Here is a 20,346-nt window from a genome sequence, read left to right on the forward strand (position 1 = left end):
TACACATAAAATATTTAAATGGTAATACAGATCCTGCTTGCATCACATCTCTGCTACTGTAACACCACAAGCTATCCCCTTTTTTAATCAGTTATATACTAAAAGATTATTGCTAAAATGTGATGTGTGCAATAAAACAATTACCAATTTGTCAAAGCACAGAGAAAACATGGTGAAAGATTTTTTTTTTCCAAATATTTATTTATAAAAAAGAATCGTAAAAGATGAGCAGATGAGCTTCAACAGAGGACGTCTTTCTTAAACAATATTTCAGAATGACAAATATTAAAAACTGCGTACATTATCCACATTAGAGTATGGACCCTGACTTACATCTGTAGAAAAGTATACATGTAAGTATACAAAGTTAAATCCACAGTATTTAAGCTGTACATCTCAGTCGAAAGACAGCGCACTGTAATAGCAAACAAATAAGGGGCAGAAGACTATCGGTTAGGTTGTAGATCAGTTGTTTGGATGGTGGTGTATTCCTCCAGGCCCGTCTGAGGGGAGGGGGGGTCTCATGAGGGGGGGCATGGGCATGCCGGGGGCGTGGGGCATCTGGTGGTGCATCTGCGGGGGGCCAGGGGCACCGGGGGGCAGAGGGGGCATATGCATCCCTCCTGGTGGTGGAGGGGGCATGGGCTCATTGGGTGGGCGAGGCCCCATCCCACTCATCAGGGGAGGGGGGCGTTTCACACCCATGGGGGGTACGGGTCCGCTGGACGGGGGGAGGGCTTTCTCCATCTTGAAGTGGAATTGGAGGAAGAACTGAAAGAGAAGAGAGGGTAGAGCGGTTAATTGATGTGTACATTTTGGTAGCCATCCAAACCTAATAATGACAGTACCCATCCATAATGGGACAGTTCTTGCCAACTCATTGCACCTGTTTAGTTTCCCTGTTCCAGTGGGTCCAGAAGCGGCTCTCGCCTTTATCAATCTCTCTGCTTGGAACCTGAAGGAACACAGATGCATTTTCAGTGACAGGAACAAAGACCGAAAGCCACATATAAAGAGAGGGTGACCGATGACTACAAAATGTGCGCGCACACGCACACACACACACCTTGAAAGCGATGGTCTCATAGGGCTCTGCAGCCAGTAGCAGGTACTGCCAGCGACGGTCTGGGGGCTCGATGCGCTGTTCGTAGGCAGACATGAAGCGATGCCTGGGCCCAATCCCCTCTGCTATCTCTGGGTAGTCAATCTGACAGGAGGAGGTGGGACCGTTAGACAATATAGGGAGTAAAAACCAAAATGGTGGAAACTCATCGCTTATGACCAATCATGACCATGATTCTTATGCTCATGTCTCAATTCAATCTTACCTGGAAAAGTAAGGACTGCTGCCCGCTCTCAGGGTCTCTCTGTTTCGTTACTGTTGGGAAGGAGAATATTATGTTATTTTTCTTCTTTTTTTTTTTACATCACACGAGACTCATTCAACAGGCCTACATGGAGTCTGGTGACGGTGATTCATTCAATAGGCCTACATGGGAGTCTGATGGCGTGGCCTACCTTTGTATCCTGGTCGACCGATCTTCACAAACTTCTTGACCTCGACCTTCACCTTCTCCGGGGCTGGCTGGGAAGGAGCCTCTTTGGCTTCCTTGGCAGCTCTTCTCGCTCTGCATTCCACCAAAACAGAGTTGTTAGTCACAAACAAACACACCAAGTCCAAATGCCATCAAACGTACGCTAGAAATGTGTACTTACAAATTGGTTTGATGCTTCTTTCCTTGTGTGTGAGCTAGATAGCTGCCCTAAAAGACAAAGGTGCAGAGTTAGAATCCCACAGGGAATTCTGAAAAACAACCAAGGCATCACAGACGCAACAAAATACCCAACATTCAAATATGTAAAAGTGGCATAGAGTAGTGGGTTTATAGGAGTGCTTTGTTACCTCATTGTTGTGAAGTGTCAGACACAGTTTACACTCATAAGAGCCCAAATGATTCTTCATGAAGTAGGGGTCTTTGTTGATGTCAATGGTCTCCAGGGCCAGCTGCCGTAGCCTTTCCCGCCGATCCCGGTTACTCTCCGATGAGGACGCCACCCCACCACTCCCCGTCTTACCCCCAGCTCGATGTTGGAAATCCATCTTTGCAGGGTGATGGACTCACACACTGCTTCTGCTGGACAGCTACAGATCAGGTAGATGTCTTCTCAATTACTTGTAGAGAATCTTATAGAGAGATAGAAATATGTTAGTCACCAATACCTCTTTTGCTACGAATACAAGTCCATGGGAGTAATTACAGTTGGTAAACCAGTTGATATTGAGATTAGCTAGATTCAGAATCAGTGAATCCTTAAAGTCGGAGTATCCTCATGGGCTATGGAGTCGGATACTCTCGGCTATGTGTCCATTCATTTGCGAGTATAGCTACATATCCATGGTTCTAACTTGCTACACTGGCCATTTTACACTCATTACATTCAATATATATATGCATTTATGAATCTTAACAAAAGCAATCATGGCACTGGACTGGGTTAAATCATAGATTACAGCATATAGTTCCCAGCCGCCGGTATGATGCGCTGGCTGAAATGTTGTTGCTAGCTAGCTTGTAGCTAACCTGCAGGGTACATCAGTGTAACGATAGAAACATTAAATAAACTAATCAGACCAACACTGCTTGCCATATCTATGTAATATATGTATATGAAGCTCACCAAATTAATCTTATGTTCTTAAATGCAAGTTTAACACATCATTACTAGTCTCCAGAACTTACCAATTCATCGACGTTCGGGTCACGCCGCTCATTGACAAAACAATGACGCGCATGCGTAACCAATTCCTGTTTTGTATAACTTTATTGACAAATGACACACTTCAGTTTAAAACGATTTCAAGTCTTCGTCTTTTGTTTTATCTTTAGAAATTGTTTATTAGGAATATGAGGATATAAAAGAATGCTCTCATTGCATTCAATGCATTCACTGCAAAACGTCTGTTTGGCGATAATGTATGTTTACAGACCTTACAACTGGTATGAATATTATCCATCTGTTCAATTGTCCCCAAATGGCCACCATACTACGGAAGCAAGATGAGTCATATTTAAAGGAGTGTCCACTTATTTTTTGCAGGGGCGTATTAATGGAAAACTTCGACCTCGGTGTGTTTGCCTGACCGCTGATATGACTAATCGCAGCCCAACACATTTGAACAAGCACTGTTAGTGAGGCAGAGCGTTGTGGAAAGTGAACGCATCAACAATTTTCCCTCAAGTTTCCTGGTTGTCCTCAGGAACTAGATCAGTAGCTGCCTGACCTAGTGGGGGTGTCAAATGAGAGACGAGTTGCAGCAGTCAGCAATGGACAGCTCTTGCTAGCAACATGCCAATTATTTAACAGTCGCACTGGCAAGGCTAGTGACTTGTGCCCTAAGGCAGCTATGAGGAAATGACTCTAGTGAGCTAGTGGTTATCTGCCAACCCTGTGCTGTGTCAGTGGAATTCTTCAAAATGCGTTTCAACGAGAAGGAGCTTATCTCGTTGAGTCGCCAACCTTCAGAGAGGGCGGCAGAGCTGGGGATGCGAGGGCCGAAGAAAGGAGACGGTATGTGACTTGACATCATCAGTGTTCTTGTGTATCAATAATACTGGATGGCTGATGTCTGACACTCTCTGATCAATTTTCAGTTCAGCATGGCTTGCAACAGTACTGCCGTCATGCCAAGTTAGTTTGATCATGACATGTTCGTCTATTTCCTCTCACTTGTAATCTTTTAGTTGTAAAGAAGAGGTTGGTGAAGCTGGTGGTTAATTTCCTCTTCTACTTCCGCACTGATGAGGAGGAGGTAAGAGCTATCAGACTGTACTCTGACTGTAAATCTCCCTTGATGACTAAAACGAGGAAATGTGCTGAAAATGATCTGTATTTCCTTGTCAGCCAGTGGGAGCCTTGCTGCTGGAGCAGTGCCGGGTAGAGAGGGAAGACAACCAAGCCTTCTCAATCGGTGAGCCTGAAACTAAGGCCTCCACTCTCTCTTCACAGAGCTAGTGGAACAGTGTTCCCAAATGTAACCCACAAGTGACTCATCCCATGAAAGTACAATAGATAAAGAGAGCTGTGAGGTTTAGATGTTGGAAGGAAATGTTGGAAACGTCATCTTCTGTCCTAATGTTCTGACCAATGTTCTTCCAGCTTTCCTAGATGAGGCAGAGAGGAAGTACCTGTTTGAGTGTGACTCCCAGGAGCAGTGTCAGGAGTGGATAGACTCCATCATCAAGGCCAGGTAAGACCGCCCCCTGTGACTCTGAGGTCACCAACCCTCGTCCTGGAGAGCTGTTCTAAGGGTGCAGACTTTGGTGCCAGTCCAGCCCAAACACCTGATCAACTAACCATGCTTTTGATGAGTAGTTCATCATTTGAATCAGCTTTTAGTGCTGGGCTTGAACAAAAGCTTGCATGGCTTGCATTGGTGAGTAGTTGTCGTCTATTATTCCTCATCCGGGTCTCGCTTCGATTGTAACATCTCTGTTTGTGATCATGTCTCCTACAGTTATGAGTTCATGAGGAAGAACCTAATATTCTATCGTACTGAAATCCACCGGCTGACCGGCAAGGTAAGAACTGTCCCTTTTCTCCCTGAGGTTTACAGCGTATAGCACCAACAAACTGTCTCTCTCACACACTGCTCTCTCTCTCTCTCTCTCTCTCTGTAGGACCCTTTGGAGCAGTATGGAATATCAGATGAGACTCGCTTCCAGGTCAACAATTGCTTGCAGCTCATGCCTAAAGACAGTTAAGATGTCCTGTAGCCTCCCCCTCCCCCACCTGCCCATCTCTCCTCTCTCACTTCCCAGGTCTACGTTCACCTGTCCACTCTCATCTGTGTTCAGAATCTCTATACTGACACTAGCTGTCTCTGCCAACCTGTCCTAGGCGCCCCCTCTAGTCCACCCCATACGCCAACCTGCACCTGGAGCTAAGCATCACTCATCAACCCACAAATAGCTGTAGCAAAGTAGCTGTAGCTGTAGCCTGCTCGGCAAACCTTCACCTAACCATTTCACCCAACACACCACCATGGATGGTACAGTACCTCTCCTACATCCCGACCCCTATCCCACCGTTCCCATACATCAACCTACACCTGCCCCACTCCCCTCTATCTGTTCCTGCCATCACACCATCCAGAGTTTGGGTTTGTCTGTTATTAAGGTTGTCAGTCTTCACTGCTGCATTGTCAGGCTGGCCACCAAACAACTCTCCTCTCTTCCTCAGTTCCACTTGAAGCGGATGTCGCACTCATTTCAAACATGGGTTTGTTTGGTTGATCAACACCAGACTCTCTTCGCTGTAGATATGTTATTGTTTTATACTATGGTTTTCTGGTCAGACATGCTGTATTTTCTAGACAATGTGATAAAACGTTTGTAATGTTAGCCAGTAGTCTCCAAGTCTCCCAAGTCCTGGAGGACTCTTGGAGGGTGAGTAGGCATGTGTTATATCCCAGTAATAACAGTCTTGATTCAGCTGGTCGAAGCCTGCCTCCTCTATAGCTCTCCAGGACCAGGGCTATCATTGGTGGCCACTGGTGGAAACCGAGTGTAAAAGCCAGTGAATGTACAGAGTACAGTGTGTGAAGAGGTCTATAGATTTCCGGAAGCGTCTCCCACTAAGACATTGAAGTGATCAGCCGGGCTGCACTGTTCCTATCAAACCCTCTTCCCGTTGAATCGCTCACGTCCTCCATCACTCTTCAGTCCTTATTGTTTTGGCTAGGCCAATATTCCAAAGTTAAATCACATTTAGTGCATTTGATGTATTTCTTTCTTCTTCTTCTTTTTTTTTTAATTAGTGGCATATGTTTGCACATCTTTGTTTGTCAATTATTTCTGAACGAGGCATTTCACTTTTGTTTTTAATGTATTCAAAACTCTCTCCTGTTAATAAGTGCATATAGTGGAATGTGTCCCATAGTTGAGCTGTTGCCCTCATGACTACCTGCCACCGACCGACCTATTAAGGCTCTTGTGCTAGACTTTGTTTAGCCATCATTGATCTGTTAGTTGTTAACTGATGTCGCACTTTGATTCAAATTGAAATTTGAAATTGGATGTATGATGGGAATATTGTTGATTTGTATCTCCAGTGCATAAGTGATGTTGATGATGCCTTCATAAAGAAAGTGTCACCAACTTCCCTACAACTACAAGTCCAAGCTTGAATGCAGAAGCAATGACACTAAACTTGTTACAGCAAAAGCTCTTCCTTTCTCCAGACCACAATTTCCTCAACACTGTACCACTGTGTTCCACAACACTGTATCAAGGGAGACTTTGCTTAGATTTTTTTCCAAATGTTCTTCTTAGCGATGAGAAAAAAGTGATATTGATAATAAATGTTTCTGTTATGTTGTTTTCCTGCACACTGTTCCGTGTGGGTAAACTTCCAGCCTTATTCAGTTTTTACTTTAGGTAAGACGATGTATGTCTCACTGTCATCCTGCAATACTCTAAGTCTGTGAATCCTATTATTTCTACAATTATTTTTTAATAAAAATCTGTTTTAAGCATCGATAATATAGAGACATCAACTTTGAGAGTGGGTGTATCATTTCTGCAAGAATAAATCGGCTGTGTAACACCAGAGATGTTAATCTTCAATAACAAATTTCTTTTTCATAGATTTGAATTTAATGAAATTGTCATTACTGCTATTGCTATTACTCCCAGTCCCCATTAAGATGGCCACACTGTCAATTAAATGACGCCATTTTCATTTTATCATATGCTTAGAGACCAAAATGTCACTGCTATAAATATGCTGTCCTACTGCCCTGTTCGCATTGCCACCCAGGCTAAGATAATCTAGCCTTATCCTGATAGACACTGTATCTTAGGACTGGTGATTGGTCCTACATTTCAACGCAACTGGAAAGAAAAAAACAACTAAGAGAATGTGCCCAACAACATTTTCTGCTTTGTTAGTGAATTTTCCCAAAACAATGCAGACATTTAAGTAACAGATGTGCATCATTCTCTTGAGTTGTGTGATAACAGGGTTAACAAGATTTCAGGATGTGAAAGAAACCCTGTGTGCATTCTAGAGCTCGCTCAACCTTGTGTGTGTGTGTGTGTGTGTGTCTTTGTCTGTCTTGTAACAGGCACTACTCCTGATGCCACTGACAGAGCAGTTGGCTCTCTCTGCTGGCACTGTCACACCGGCCCCTGTTGAATTATTGACAAAGGAATCTCATTAGATGCATCAGTTGAGTTGCAGAGAGAGAGAGACAGGGAAAGATATTTCAGAGAGAAAGAGAGACATGCATCTGAATCATGATCAACTTAGTTTAGTGAATTTGCCCTCAATTTGTTCAGGGACGATTTTTGCAGCCGTAAATGTGGGTTAGGTCTTTGTGTCTGTTTTACTTTCTCTGTGTCAAGAGAGCAAGACGGAGATTAAAGCAACGGTGTAGCCTTGTAAAAGTACAGCAGTTAGATATAGGCCATGCTATCCACAGCATTGGCAAACAATTGCTGTGTGTTCAAAGTGCAGAGCCTGAGGCCAGGCTACAAATAACCCTGTTAAGACTGTGGCTTCCAGCTGCAGTTCAGACCCTGTGGTTGGTCGACTTGCTCTTGACTTTACCGGACAGATAGGCTAACCCCATAGGGCTGCTTGACAACAATTCCTTGTTGTAGGTATGTAGGCCTTTGGGGGCGAATCCTTTGAATTGAAAGCAATGTTGCCTCTGTACAGACCGATGAATGCAATGTTACCTCTGTACAGCAATGTTACCTTTGTACAGACCTACCTGACATATAAAGAAGCACAATCAACAATCAATAGAATAGATATCTCCTCGTTACTGTTTTTAATGTAAGTTTATTAAAAAACAAAAATTAGCCAGATGACAATTATGCAGAATTCTTTTTTTTATAAACTTTCAAGTCATATAAAAAGAGAGGGCATCTGGTTTACCACCGTTCCCCTGACAACGCAAAATGTGCGATTCAAAAACAGTGACGTCACCGCCGCGTTCCCATGTTGCTTTGCGGGTCGCTAATCGAACGTTTGGTCAAAACACAGATCTTCTTGTGTAGAAGAAAGACACTCATCTTACTGACACAAATCTCTCCGAAGAAGCACTTTTCTTTGATCCTGTGCATAACTTGGAGTGTATCGCTGCACGGTAGGGCACCAGAGAAAGAAAGGTTGTGGTGAATTAGTTCTAGCTTGCTAATCTAGCTGGTTGTGCATAAACAATGTAGCTACTGTATGCTAGCGTTAGCTGGATGGCTAATCAGGTACTAGTCGTTAGCTAGCGAGTTATATGGCGAATCGTGGGGAATTATGTATAACTTAGCTAGCTAGCAAGCTAGTTAGCCAGCGAACTCGCTAGTTGAACGTCAAACTTAGCATTTGTGTTGGTTATTTGAGAAGCTAGCTACGTTGCTGTGTTGATGCTCAGGTTTACATGTATAATTGATCCATTGTTTGTATTGTGCAATTCTGATTTCCTACCTAGTACTAGTTAGCTAGCTAGTGAAATCAAAACAACTCAGAAGTAATGAATAGAGAGCTTACAACAATCAGACAGTGTGTGTGTGTACGTACCGTCTTGTAGTTATGAATGGTAGAACCATAAAAAAAAAAACTGCTATGTTTTCACATGACAAGGAGGGTTGTGATAGCTAGCGAATTGTTTCATGTGGTGGTGTATTCCATCTCCAACATGTTCTGTCTCGCAGTCATGGACCAGGACTATGAGTGCAGGCTGCTCAGGCAGATCAACATCCAGAACGAGAACGCCAGCCCAATAGTAAGTGTGGATGGACCATACAGTCTGCTTTATGGACATTATTGTTCTGTCAAATTGTGTGTTCTGTGTTGTGTTGCACAATATGTGCTGTATTGTGTAGCCCAGTGAGCAAATTACAAGTTAGGTCATGTCTCAATAGATGAATGGATCTTGTCTGAGTGTTTACACATTCAGCAGCAAGGTATTGGGTGCTTGGAGAGTGAATTTTCTGAAATTGATATGCTAGTCATCTCTAGACATCGTATGCTTGCAAATCCACTATTATTTCAGCACCAATCATGCATCACATTGCTATGCTACCTGGCTGGCTGGCATGTATATAACCCGTTTTTTTCCTAAGATACCAATGTCAACAAAACTGCATGAGCAATAAGAGATAAGATACCAATGTCAACAACTACTTGCAATGTTTCAAATTGACTCCTCCAAAGATGTCTTCAGATTACCACGACAATGGTCTGATACTGCCTCCTCCCAGCAGTTATAATAACGTGAGATTTAACTAGTTTGCGAAGAGGGTGTGTCTCTCTCTCTCTCTGTCCCTGTGTGTAACTAGACTATAACGCTGGGCGTGGAGTCTGAAAAGCTACGGCTGTATTCAGATACTCTCCCTGGCTGGTCACAGATACCCTGGTGTTTTGCCTGTGTAGAAGCCTCCTCTCTGATTGACATCTCTTGTTTATACCAAGTATCACCCCCTCCCCTTTCTCTGGTCGCCCTGTCCTGTCACAACAGTATGCACGTGATGGAATGTCTAAACTAGACCTCATGTGTGGTTGATATAAAACAATATATATATATATATATCTGCATTGCTTATCCGTTGTAAATTTCCCATCCTTTTTTTGTTTTCAAGTCCGTTCTTGTCTCATTGTATTTCTCTGTGGATACATAAGAAGGTTAGTGTGTACTTTATGCAGGGGTTAGGTCGGACTCATCCGTTTCACCACCGGTTTTGTGTCCTGTGTGCGGACGGGTAGGTTAGACGTCAGTAAAAGTGACGAGAGGGAGAAGGTCTTGTCCTGTAAACACGGTTCCCCGTCTGAGCCTGTCTCTCCGTCCCTCTGTGTAGAAGGCCATCGAGGCGGTGCAGGCCCTCACACCCACCAACTCCCCGCTGTCGTCCCCGAGCAAACACGGCGACCGCTTCATCCCCTCCCGCGCCGGGGCCAACTGGAGCGTCAACTTCCACCGCATCAACGTGAGTCCACCTGCAATGCACCCTGGGATTGAATCAAGCCTCCGCTAACGACCCTCCTAGCAACCGGACGGATACCCCGTCTTGTCTTGATAAGGCACCCGGTCAAAAGGCTTTTAAGGACGGAATGAATTGTTTGTGGATTACAATTAAAAACGCATTTAACGATTTTTCCTTGTTATTTTTAGTAGAATTGCTGTGTATTTGATTTTAATGCGTGTGGGTTGAGCGGAGAGGTAATGGCAGCGACTTTCTGGATAAGAGAGCTCTTATAACGTTGTTGTTGTTGTTGTTGTGGTGATGGTGGTGTAGGAAAACGAGAAGTCCCACAATCAGAACCGGAAGACCAAGGACGGCACGACAGACACCAGTAAAGGTAATCCATCCTCCCGTCTCCTTACAGCCTGCTGTCCTATTGATTCTGCGCTGGGAACTCATTCTAGGTTGCAAATGTACTGATTTCCAATTCACCACTCACTCCCGGCCTGATTGACCCGGTTCTGGATTCTAGAGCGAGAGGGGTGAAAAAGTGGGCTATTGTTCTCGCAGGGGAGTGTAATGAAGTAAGCCTGCGCATCTCAGGCCAGAAGAATGATGTCTTCTCTCTTGTGTTGTGTGTGTCAACACCTAACAGTTGCCCCTAGACACTTCTCCTAGGGCTGTTGACTCACTCCCCCCCCCCCTATCTCTCCCCCCCCCTCCCCCTGTAGCGGATGGTCTGGCGTACTCTGCCCTGCTGAAGAATGAGCTGCTGGGGGCGGGTATAGAGAAAGTCCAGGACCCCCAGTCTGAGGACCGCCGGCTCCAGCCCTCCACCCCCGCCAAGAGGAGCCTCTTCAGTGTACGGAACGATAACCATATAATTCTAAAACATCATTTGCTGTCATCATGATTGAGTTTATTCCATGTTGCCCGTCACCCACACACAGCAATGGCTTTAAAATGTTGCATCTTTGGCACTGAATGCTCTCAGTATGTAATGTAATGATACGGTAATGATTAAATAATTATAGATAGATAGATAGGTACTTTATTGATCCCTGAGGGGAAATGAAGGCGTTACAGCAGCTCACATCACAAACAACAACTAAATAAAGTGACAATAGAATAATAGAATGAAATAGACATCTGAAACATTATATACAGTAAGAACAGTCCAGTATGATTTAACATCCCCCAGCCTGACTCTGATCACCCCGTTCGAGCCAGCCGGAGGAGGAGTTGTACAGTCTTATTGCGACAGGCAGAAAAGATCTGGAGACACTCATTCTGTGTGTGTGTGTGTGTGTGTGTGTGTATGTATGTGTGTGTGTAGTATTCTGTCAGTGCCAAACGGTCTCTCCCTGAGGATGGCAACACCGTCTCTCCATACTCCCTGTCACCTGTTAGCAGCAACAGGTAACCTGTCTCTCTTTTCTTCTGAAGATGACTTGATTACATTTGAACACGCAGTTCGTCCACAGTGTTTCAGGCCGTCATTGTTTGTTTATGGTGGGGGGGGGGGGGGGTTTCCGCTTCGTCACAATAAACGCGTCTTGTGTCCGTGTCTCGTAGTCAGAAGCTGTTGCGGTCGCCCCGGAAACCCACGCGGAAGATATCCAAGATTCCGTTCAAGGTGCTGGACGCCCCGGAGCTCCAGGACGACTTCTACCTCAACCTGGTGGACTGGTCCTCCCTCAACGTCCTCAGTGTCGGGCTGGGCACCTGCGTCTACCTGTGGAGCGCCTGCACCAGCCAGGTGTGTGTGTGTGTGTGTCTCTGTCTCTGTGTTTTTATGTTCATGCATTGTCGTAGATTCAGTTCACGGTCTGTGTGTAGCCATCCTAATGTCTCATGTTTTGTTTTTTAAACGCGATATCATTGAAATATTGTCTTCCTGCCGGCATCCTGTCTACCTGTGTGTTTGTGTCCAGGTGACTCGTCTGTGTGACCTCTCAGTGGAAGGGGACTCTGTGACATCAGTAGGCTGGTCAGAGAGAGTGAGTGATCTATCTTTCTCCTTTACCTCTCTCACACACACACACACACACACACACACACCCATCCTCAACTCATACATTATAACACACAATCCTCCACACACATCTCACCTATATCCCAAGATCCTAGAATCTCATTCTAATTCTATGTATACTTACATTTATATCGGGTATAAATAAATAAATCACTGTGTGTGTGTGTGTGTGTTTCAGGGGAACCTGGTTGCGGTGGGGACTCATAAGGGCTATGTACAGATCTGGGATGCTGCTGCAGGGAAGAAGCTGTCTGTGCTGGAGGGACACACAGCCAGAGTGGGTGAGTGTGGGGGGGGGGGGGGGACTAGGACCAGAGTGGGTGAGTGGGGAGGTTGGCTAGGACCACAGTGGGTGAGTGTGGGGGGGGGGGACTAGGACCAGAGTGGGTGATTGGTAGGGGGGGGGGGACCTGAGGGGAGCCTGTGAGAGCCTCTTCAGACGTCAACTATGCCGATGCTTAAACACCTCAAACAATTAGATGATTTGAACAGGCTTGTTCAAATACTCTTATGTTGTCTCTAAATGACTCTCTCTCTCTCTCTCTCTAGGTGCGTTAGCATGGAATGCTGACCAGCTGTCTTCAGGGAGCCGTGATAGGGTGATCCTGCAGAGGGATATCAGAGCCCCGCCCCTCCAGTCGGAGCGCCGTCTGCAAGGACACCGACAGGAAGTCTGCGGGCTCAAGTGGAGCACCGACCACCAGCTCCTGGCCTCAGGAGGAAATGACAACAAGGTTCCTTAAACATAAACATATCAACACCATAAACACATCTACACCTCTGTTACTTCTCTGTTCATATACCAACTCTAATGCGAGTGTAACACTGATAACAAGCTACACAACCCTGGCAAATGGGTTCATTTATTGACTCTCTCTTCCTCTCTCTCTTCCTCTCTGCCTCTCTCACTTCCTCTCTCTCTCCCTCCATCTCTCCCTCCCTCCATCTCTCCCTCCCTCCCTCCCTCCAGCTGCTAGTGTGGAACCACTCCAGCGTCCTCCCGGTGCAGCAGTACACGGAGCACCTGGCGGCGGTGAAGGCCATCGCCTGGTCTCCCCACCAGCACGGCCTGCTGGCCTCCGGAGGGGGCACCGCCGACCGCTGCATCCGCTTCTGGAACACCCTGACCGGGCAGCCCTTACAGTGCACAGACACGGGCTCCCAGGTCTGCAACCTGGCCTGGTCCAAACACACTAACGAACTGGTGAGTGGATGGAAAGGTTGTTGGGTTTTTTTGTTGTTGTTTTGAGTGGGGCAGTCCTGCTCTCGTATTTAAAAAATCAAATGAAATACATCATAATAATTATTGGACAGAGGCAATAGAGAAAGGAGGAGAGGGTATGTCAGCAGGGCATGGGCCGGATTCAAACCCGTGCCGACATGGCGGTATGTGTGCACTGTCGGCCGCGGTGCTGGACCCCCCCCCAGGCCACACGGATGGGAAGCTTTAAGCTCCTTGCCACACTATCCGTGTCCGTATCCGTTGGTTACGGACCGAGCCGACGTTGTCTCTACGGGAGTCGACTGTTGACGGAGATGAGCAGGATCTGTCCGTTTTGTCAGTTTGTTACAGACGGTAAATGTCGGAGGACTTTGAACGTTCGACGGTCCGTTTGTCCGTTGAGCCGATTTAAAAACAAGGATGAGTTGTCGTGTTGCTAGGCTGCAGAGTGTTTGGTTTCAAGCGCCACGCCCGAATTCCACAGATCAAATCAGACGGTGGCTTCATACGTATGTGTTTTAGTCCGTTTTCTGACGGACGAGTGTTGCTGGGGCCGTGTGGTTGTGTGACATGCAACACTCTTGTGTGAACGAGAGAGTTGTATGTTCCTGATTGTAAAACGTTCATGTACTACGTCAAGGCAGTGTCCTATTACATCAATACACAAGACGTCTACAGTAGAAATGAATAAATAGCTTACCTGGCACTAAGGCTGTATTAGGCATTCACTTAGAGTGGTTAAGGTTAGAGAGATAGATAGATAGGTATTTTATTGATCCCTGAGGGGAAATTAATTTTAATTATTAACAACAACAAAATAAAGTGACAATAGAATAATAGGGTTAGGGCTGGGCTTTAACTTCGAGTGGTTAGGGTTAGGAATAGCTCCAAAATGTGTAGGGTAAGGGGAAGTTGTCAGGAGAAGGTATTAGCAAACATTAGTGACAACAATTAGCAAACAACCACTAAAAGCACTTTTGTCAAAATTGTAATTGAGAGTATATGACTTTTTCGGTAGCTGTGATGCAGCTCCACGCGAAATGGTGATAGTTCGTGGATTGACTAGAAATAGCCATGAAACCATGTTCCTCCTCTGCTCTGTCCCAGGTGAGCACACACGGCTACTCCCAGAACCAGATCCTGGTGTGGAAGTACCCCTCCCTGACCCAGGTGGCCAAGCTCACTGGACACTCCTACAGAGTACTCTACCTGGTCAGTCCTTTTTAAAGCCCATCTTTGTGTGTATGTGTGTTCGGTTGTGTATCGTGTGTGTGCGTGTGTCCTTGTGTGTCTGCCCATGTTGACGATACGAGACTGTTCTGAGGTCAGTGTGTGTGTCCTCTTTAGGCCATGTCTCCTGACGGAGAGGCCATCGTGACAGGAGCAGGCGACGAGACGCTCCGATTCTGGAACGTCTTCAGCAAGATGAGATCCACCAAGGTAACGACACACACACACACACACACCTGATCATGTTTGACGCCTTCTATCGTCTTGGGTGTGACTCAACCGTATAAATTGGCTTAGTGTCCTTGTCTCCCCTCTCTTAGTGTCCTTGTCTCCCCTTCCTCACTAACCTACACCCTTTTCTTCTTCCGTAGGAGTCTGTGTCGGTTCTGAACCTCTTCACCAGGATCCGGTAGCCAGAGGGTGGCTGTACCACGGGGGAACCGGGGCGGGGGGGGGACAGCCCTGAGGGGAAGACTCTACTTCATCTGTCAACAGAGTCCGCTCTGAAAAATAGCCCTCTTCCCTCTGTCCTTAGATCCTCCTAGCTCTGCCGTAGGCTAAGTGGTCGCCTCCATGGTCGCGTCTCAATAATCTAAAGAGGCCTCCTTCCCTTTCATCTGGGTTAGGGTTAGGGAGAGGAAATGCACCCCATTTTGTTTTCACCCGTTTGGCCATTTCACACGGTCAGGACTTGGGAGGTCAAGGGCAGAGGGAGAGGGTTGTTTGTTTTTGGAATGGAATCCAACCAATTCCTCGTCCCACACGTCAAGAGGCCACATCCCCCACAATACCATTTGTGCTTCCCCAGGAAGAGGAAAAAGAGGGGTACTCTAGGACGTCCCCCCCCCCCCGCAGCCCAAGTGATTCTGTTTTGTTTACAGACAGACTGTGCATACCTGCCAAATATGGAGTTTGTCCTTTTTTTGAATGTTTTTATTTATTTTGTTTTCTTTCATAATGTTATTATCTTGTCACAAGTGTGCTTTTGCAGACTGTGTTTGTGTGTCAGACTCTTTTGTCAAAGTGAGTGAAGCTTTGTGTTTGTGCCTGCCTTAAAGGGACAGTACACCCTTAAAATCATAGCTTGTCAGACATGTTCATTTTCATACTATTATTTAGTTTTATTACTTCACTGTTTGAGGCCGAGTGAAGGTGAAGTCAGAGAGGAGGTGGGAGCTCCCTCTTTTATACATGTTGTGGACCATTCTAATTTATACCCCCCGAGAAAAGAAAGAAATAGGTTTTTAAGTTCAATTGCAGTGTGATGATGTGTTGAAATAATGGCTAATATCGTACGTTTGTTTAATTTGAGAAAACGTCTACAGTCGCAGCCTGTACATTGGGCAGTAGTCATAAACTTAATCAGACAAAGCACAGAATCAGAAAGCTATTCTCTGTAAATCTGTAAATGTTTAGCTGTTAATTGTCTTTAGATTTTTAAACAAAGTTCAACCGGAGTCAATTTACAGTAATCAATCTTTGGGATAACCTTCTGAGAATGATTTCCTTTTCTAACTGTATGTAGATTTCCAAGGAAAATCTTGAAGTAGAATATTAATGGAAATCTTGCAAGCCCGTATAAGGGAGTAGGGGGACACTTTTATAACAGAAGTTACTTATCTGCTGCCATTCCAACATTCACAACTACTATCTCTGCTTGCTATCCCAGTGGGTCATGCTGTAGTTACTAAGAATAGGTGAAAATACAAGACTGAAACTGAAAAAAATCATATATGGTTAGCATTTTGCTTAGGTGTTGCAGTAACTCCAAAGCGCTGTAAAGGAAAGACATTGAACTATTGTCTATTAATCTGAAGCGTTAGGCTGCTGGTGGCGTTGTGTCTGTGGTAAGATATTTAGTCCAGGGCACTTCTCATATTATTATTTGTAGCATTTATGTGACTCTAAGCAGATGCAAGGGAGGAAGATATGTCATTGTATTTTATTTTACAAAACAAAAAAAAGAAAAGAAACATTTAAGTTGATTTTGTAGTAACATTTCTTTTCCTCGGTTTGGTTGTGGGGTTTGAGTGAGCTGATGTGCCATCTCTGAATGAGTGCTATTATTTATTTAAGCCATGTAAAAAATGTGTTTAGTACACCGTGTGTGTGTGTGTGTGTGTGTGTGTGTGTGTGTGCGTGTGCGTGTGTGTGTGTGTGTGTGGGGGGGGGGGGGGGGGTATTCTGACAGTTACTGTAACTAAGGGAAGCTGGCCTGTAGCTTCACGTCCTAAACATTTGTACTCATTCTTTTATGCCACTTAGGAACAAAACTAAGAATGCTGCCAACTTGAAATGCCTAAAGAATGTTATGAAGATAAAGAAATATTTCTGTACTAAGAGAAACTAAATAATAATACAATAAAAAGATCTTGCAGTACACTGTAAGTATTTGGACAGTGAAGCAGTTTTTCTTCTTTTTGGCTGGATTTGAAATCAAACAATTAATATGAGGTGAAAGAACAGATTGTCAGTGTTAATTTGAGGGTATTTGTATAAAGATTGGTTTCACCATAAACAACACTTGTTTATGTGATGGTCCCCCCATTTCAGGGCACCAAAAGTATTTGGACAGATTCATATTATGTCCAAATGAAGCTCTGGTACAAGTAAACATTCGTCTTATCTCTCTACAACACCTTTTTTCACAACAACTCTGCAGGCTCTTTCTGTGCTTTTGGCCCTTCTGTTTTTGAGGACAGTGGTCTGCGCCTTGCAGTGAAGCCTCTGTAGTTCTGCTGGTGGTGTCTTCTGCGGTTGATAATCTGACACATCCACGCCTACCTTCTGGAGGGTGTTCCTTATCTGTTGAACAGTTGTTTGGGGGGGGGGGTTCTTAACTCTGTTGAGCTTTTTTCATCCACAGTAGAGGTTTTGGCCTACCAGGCCGTTTGCGATTGCCTCTAGGTCTCTGATGGAGGTTTCAGATTTTTTAGCCTAATAATGGCTTTCTTGACTTTCATTGACCCCCCTCTTTGGTCCTCATGTTGACAGGCACCAATACAAAGCCTACAATCAAGACAAACCATTGACAGCTCACCTGACTAATCTGAAACACCCGTCAGGCTTTTTGTCCAAATAGTTTTTGTGTCCTGAAATAGGGGGACTTGGTTTAAAAGTGTTGTTTCTAAATGGTGAAACTAATATACAAATACTATACAAATATATTATACAAATACCCTCACATAAAAGCTGACAATCTGTACTTTAACTTCATATTAATTGTTTGATTTCAAATCCAAACATTTGGGGCATAGAGCCAAAATCAGAAAAATGCATCACTGTCCAAATGCATATGCAGGGAACTGTATATCTGGTGTACTGAGGATTATATTGTCTTTTTTTCAACTGTCTGTTTGTACAGGAATGGAGAGCATTTATGATTCGTGAAACACACACTATTGGTAAAGAGCGCATAGAGTGTTGTATGTATGATATGAGGGCCAGGAGAACCTAGTCCTGGCTTCCATACTAACCGTATAACCATTATGATATGACTCTTGCAGAGTTGTCGTAGCTAAAAGGAACCTCCAGGGGGTGCCACTGCCCTCTTCACCACTAGAAGAGTATCCACTGAGGTCCTGTTCCATTTCTGCCCCTTAGTCCCAGTGTTCACAGATATGTGCCCAATTCCAAACCTCCATTACACTGAGCTACTCCAGTGGATTTAGATGTGGAGGAACAGACTGGTGTTACAGCTCTACCTGGACCTCTGATAGGCTAAGTGAAATCTGACCGTTGTGGATACTACCCAATCCTTGCACATCAACACTATTTCCATTAATGAAGAGACTCAGGGACTATTGTGAAGTGAAGAGGTCTAGAGATGAGCTTCCATGTGTGATGGACAACGGGTTGTTGATGAACTGGGACAGAAGAATGGACACTATTTGGGATTAAGGACACAGACACAGAAACAGAAACAATCAAAGATCAGAGCAGTGTGTCGGAGAGACAGATAATAGACCCGATAGTCTCCTGTCTGTCTGCCGTAGTCTGTCTGCCCGTCATGACTAAAGCGTAATCCCATGCAAATGACACACATATTCCATTGTAATGTACGGATACATCAACGACGCTCACAGCATTCCGTCTTTGTACTCTCCCCCCCCCCCCCTCGAGGAGCCTTGAGAGCTGGGAGGAGAATAGAGTCATAGAACATGTCCTAATATGCATAATCTTCCCCCTTATGGTTTTGTCAGGGGAAAGAATAGAGAGAGAGAGAGAGGTCTGTAATACAACCAAGCTTCACGGTACACTGCCAGGATGATCCCCATTAAACCTCGCTGAAGAGGTAGTCAACATCAGCCTACTGGAATATCAAAGGACCTGTGCTTTTGTGTTAGTTCATCATTAAGGCTCCTCCCAGACTCCTCCTGTTTGTATTGTCAGAGAATGAATGGAGCACGGGTGGGTCGTATAGGCAGAGATTATCTCTGTTATTTGATAAGAGGCTTTGATGTGTAGGCCTCGTTCTGTTCATAGATTCCACCCCTCCCTACTACCACCTGTAGGTTCCGAACGGGAGGACTTTCCTTCAAAGAGGTCTCGAGATGTCTCGTATCCATTTGCAGTCCAACACCCCACATATAAAGTTGGAGATTTAATGTCTCGGTTATTATTAGGTTTTGATAGGATAAGCCTATTAAAAAGTTGGGAGAGGTGTTAGCACTTAGAATGGATGTGATACGTATGCTTTTGTAAGCTATACCTCCAATAAGGAGCGGTATCTGATCCGTTTACAATGCAACACTGCACATTTAGACAAGACACAATACACGTATCCCCATTTTGTTGGACCTGAGTCTTTTAGTGAGTGAACAAGCTACATCTTATCATTGGCTTCTTCTCTAACCAGCCCGATACATATTCCCTTTGGATAAGATACAGTGCATTTCCTAGTCGATACTGCGTTGGACATTGAAGTTCTAGTTGTGTGTCCTCATCTTCGATTTTACTGATGCTTCTCTCACCACTTTCATCATAAGAAATACTAGATAGCCCCCTGAAGATAAATTGCACACATTTGCCCCTTCAATCTTTTATTTGGAGCTTTTGTTGTGTTTGTGTTTGTTTTTCCATGTCTAAGACCTTTTTAACGTCTTAGAGTCACACGTGGACACTTCATAATTATGAGCGACCTTTTCAGACAAAGGCTCAGGCAACGTTCAAGGCCTTCAGATGAAAACCTATATTCATCCCCTCCCCATCCAAATGGCTATGTAACCTCCTTAACAATGTTTGGAAATTAGGCATTGCATTGTGTGATATCAGGGGTGGCTATTAGAAAATATTTGAAATGCAAACTAGAAGCACTTGGAATGTTCCAAACATGTTTTTGGTCTGAGAGAAAGAGAGAGAGAGAGAGATATGTTTATTCAGATATACTTAATTGAGGTGTGCTTGATTAATTTTAGTCCATTGTAGTCCCAAAAGTGTCAGCAACCTTTTTCATAAAGGCATTACACTGTAGTAGACATACCCTGTGTGAAGCCGTGTCAATATGCATCTCATTTATTCAATTCAGTGTATGTCTAATTTGAGGACGAGACAATTCTTCCTGGATTAAATTGAGGCCCAATTACGTGCACATTTACAGACCATTTAGCAAGAGTTGTGATTTATCATTAAAAAATATAACACGTTTGGCTGCGCTATAACAATAGCCAATTACTTGTGGGCCTAATCTTTCATGTCATCATTTGTTAGGGCCGCACCCTTAATTTTCTACAGCCCAGAAAAAGAAATCGAATCTCAATTGGTCTCTTCCTGTAGTCGTCATCTGCATTGATCCGGCCCCCTCTCGTCTTTGGACAGCAGGCTATATAAACAGAGGATTTCATCGTTCCCTGAACTACCTAGTAACATCATAATAATCATTACGTGGCCGTCAGATG

General features: G+C 44.5%; 3 protein-coding genes across 4 annotated transcripts; 2 read left to right on the forward strand and 1 right to left on the reverse strand.

The window, feature by feature from the left end:
• Window positions 1–188: 188 nt before the first annotated feature.
• Window positions 189–2,789, reverse strand: sf3a2 (splicing factor 3a, subunit 2). The gene is made up of 8 exons (XM_083689581.1): window positions 2,742–2,789; window positions 1,904–2,185; window positions 1,717–1,763; window positions 1,519–1,628; window positions 1,329–1,378; window positions 1,067–1,207; window positions 887–955; window positions 189–771 (listed from the first exon to the last, which is right to left on the reverse strand). The coding sequence occupies exons 2-8, from the start codon at window positions 2,099–2,101 to the stop codon at window positions 466–468; spliced, it is 921 nt and encodes a 306-aa protein (XP_083545707.1). The 5' UTR covers window positions 2,102–2,185; window positions 2,742–2,789; the 3' UTR covers window positions 189–465.
• A 318-nt stretch (window positions 2,790–3,107) lies between these two features.
• Window positions 3,108–6,611, forward strand: plekhj1 (pleckstrin homology domain containing, family J member 1). Its single transcript, XM_083689910.1, has 6 exons — window positions 3,108–3,570; window positions 3,744–3,811; window positions 3,904–3,970; window positions 4,159–4,249; window positions 4,517–4,580; window positions 4,680–6,611. The coding sequence occupies exons 1-6, from the start codon at window positions 3,477–3,479 to the stop codon at window positions 4,761–4,763; spliced, it is 468 nt and encodes a 155-aa protein (XP_083546036.1). The 5' UTR covers window positions 3,108–3,476; the 3' UTR covers window positions 4,764–6,611.
• Window positions 6,612–8,033: 1,422 nt separating this feature from the next.
• Window positions 8,034–16,434, forward strand: LOC310818795 (fizzy-related protein homolog). 2 transcript variants are annotated; one of them, XM_083689828.1, is made up of 14 exons: window positions 8,037–8,155; window positions 8,715–8,785; window positions 9,858–9,986; window positions 10,296–10,359; window positions 10,694–10,824; window positions 11,299–11,381; window positions 11,538–11,721; window positions 11,897–11,962; window positions 12,176–12,278; window positions 12,547–12,731; window positions 12,968–13,201; window positions 14,327–14,431; window positions 14,567–14,659; window positions 14,821–16,434. In XM_083689828.1, exons 2-14 carry the CDS (start codon window positions 8,717–8,719, stop codon window positions 14,860–14,862), a joined length of 1,488 nt encoding a protein of 495 aa, XP_083545954.1. In that variant the 5' UTR covers window positions 8,037–8,155; window positions 8,715–8,716; the 3' UTR covers window positions 14,863–16,434. The 2 variants fall into 2 exon arrangements, with proteins under 2 accessions (XP_083545953.1, XP_083545954.1); XM_083689827.1 differs by having other exon boundaries at window positions 8,034–8,785.
• The last annotated feature ends 3,912 nt before the right edge of the window (window positions 16,435–20,346 follow it).

Source organism: Argentina silus, assembly GCF_951799395.1.
Source record: "Argentina silus genome assembly, chromosome: 18".
Lineage (NCBI taxonomy): Eukaryota > Metazoa > Chordata > Actinopteri > Argentiniformes > Argentinidae > Argentina > Argentina silus.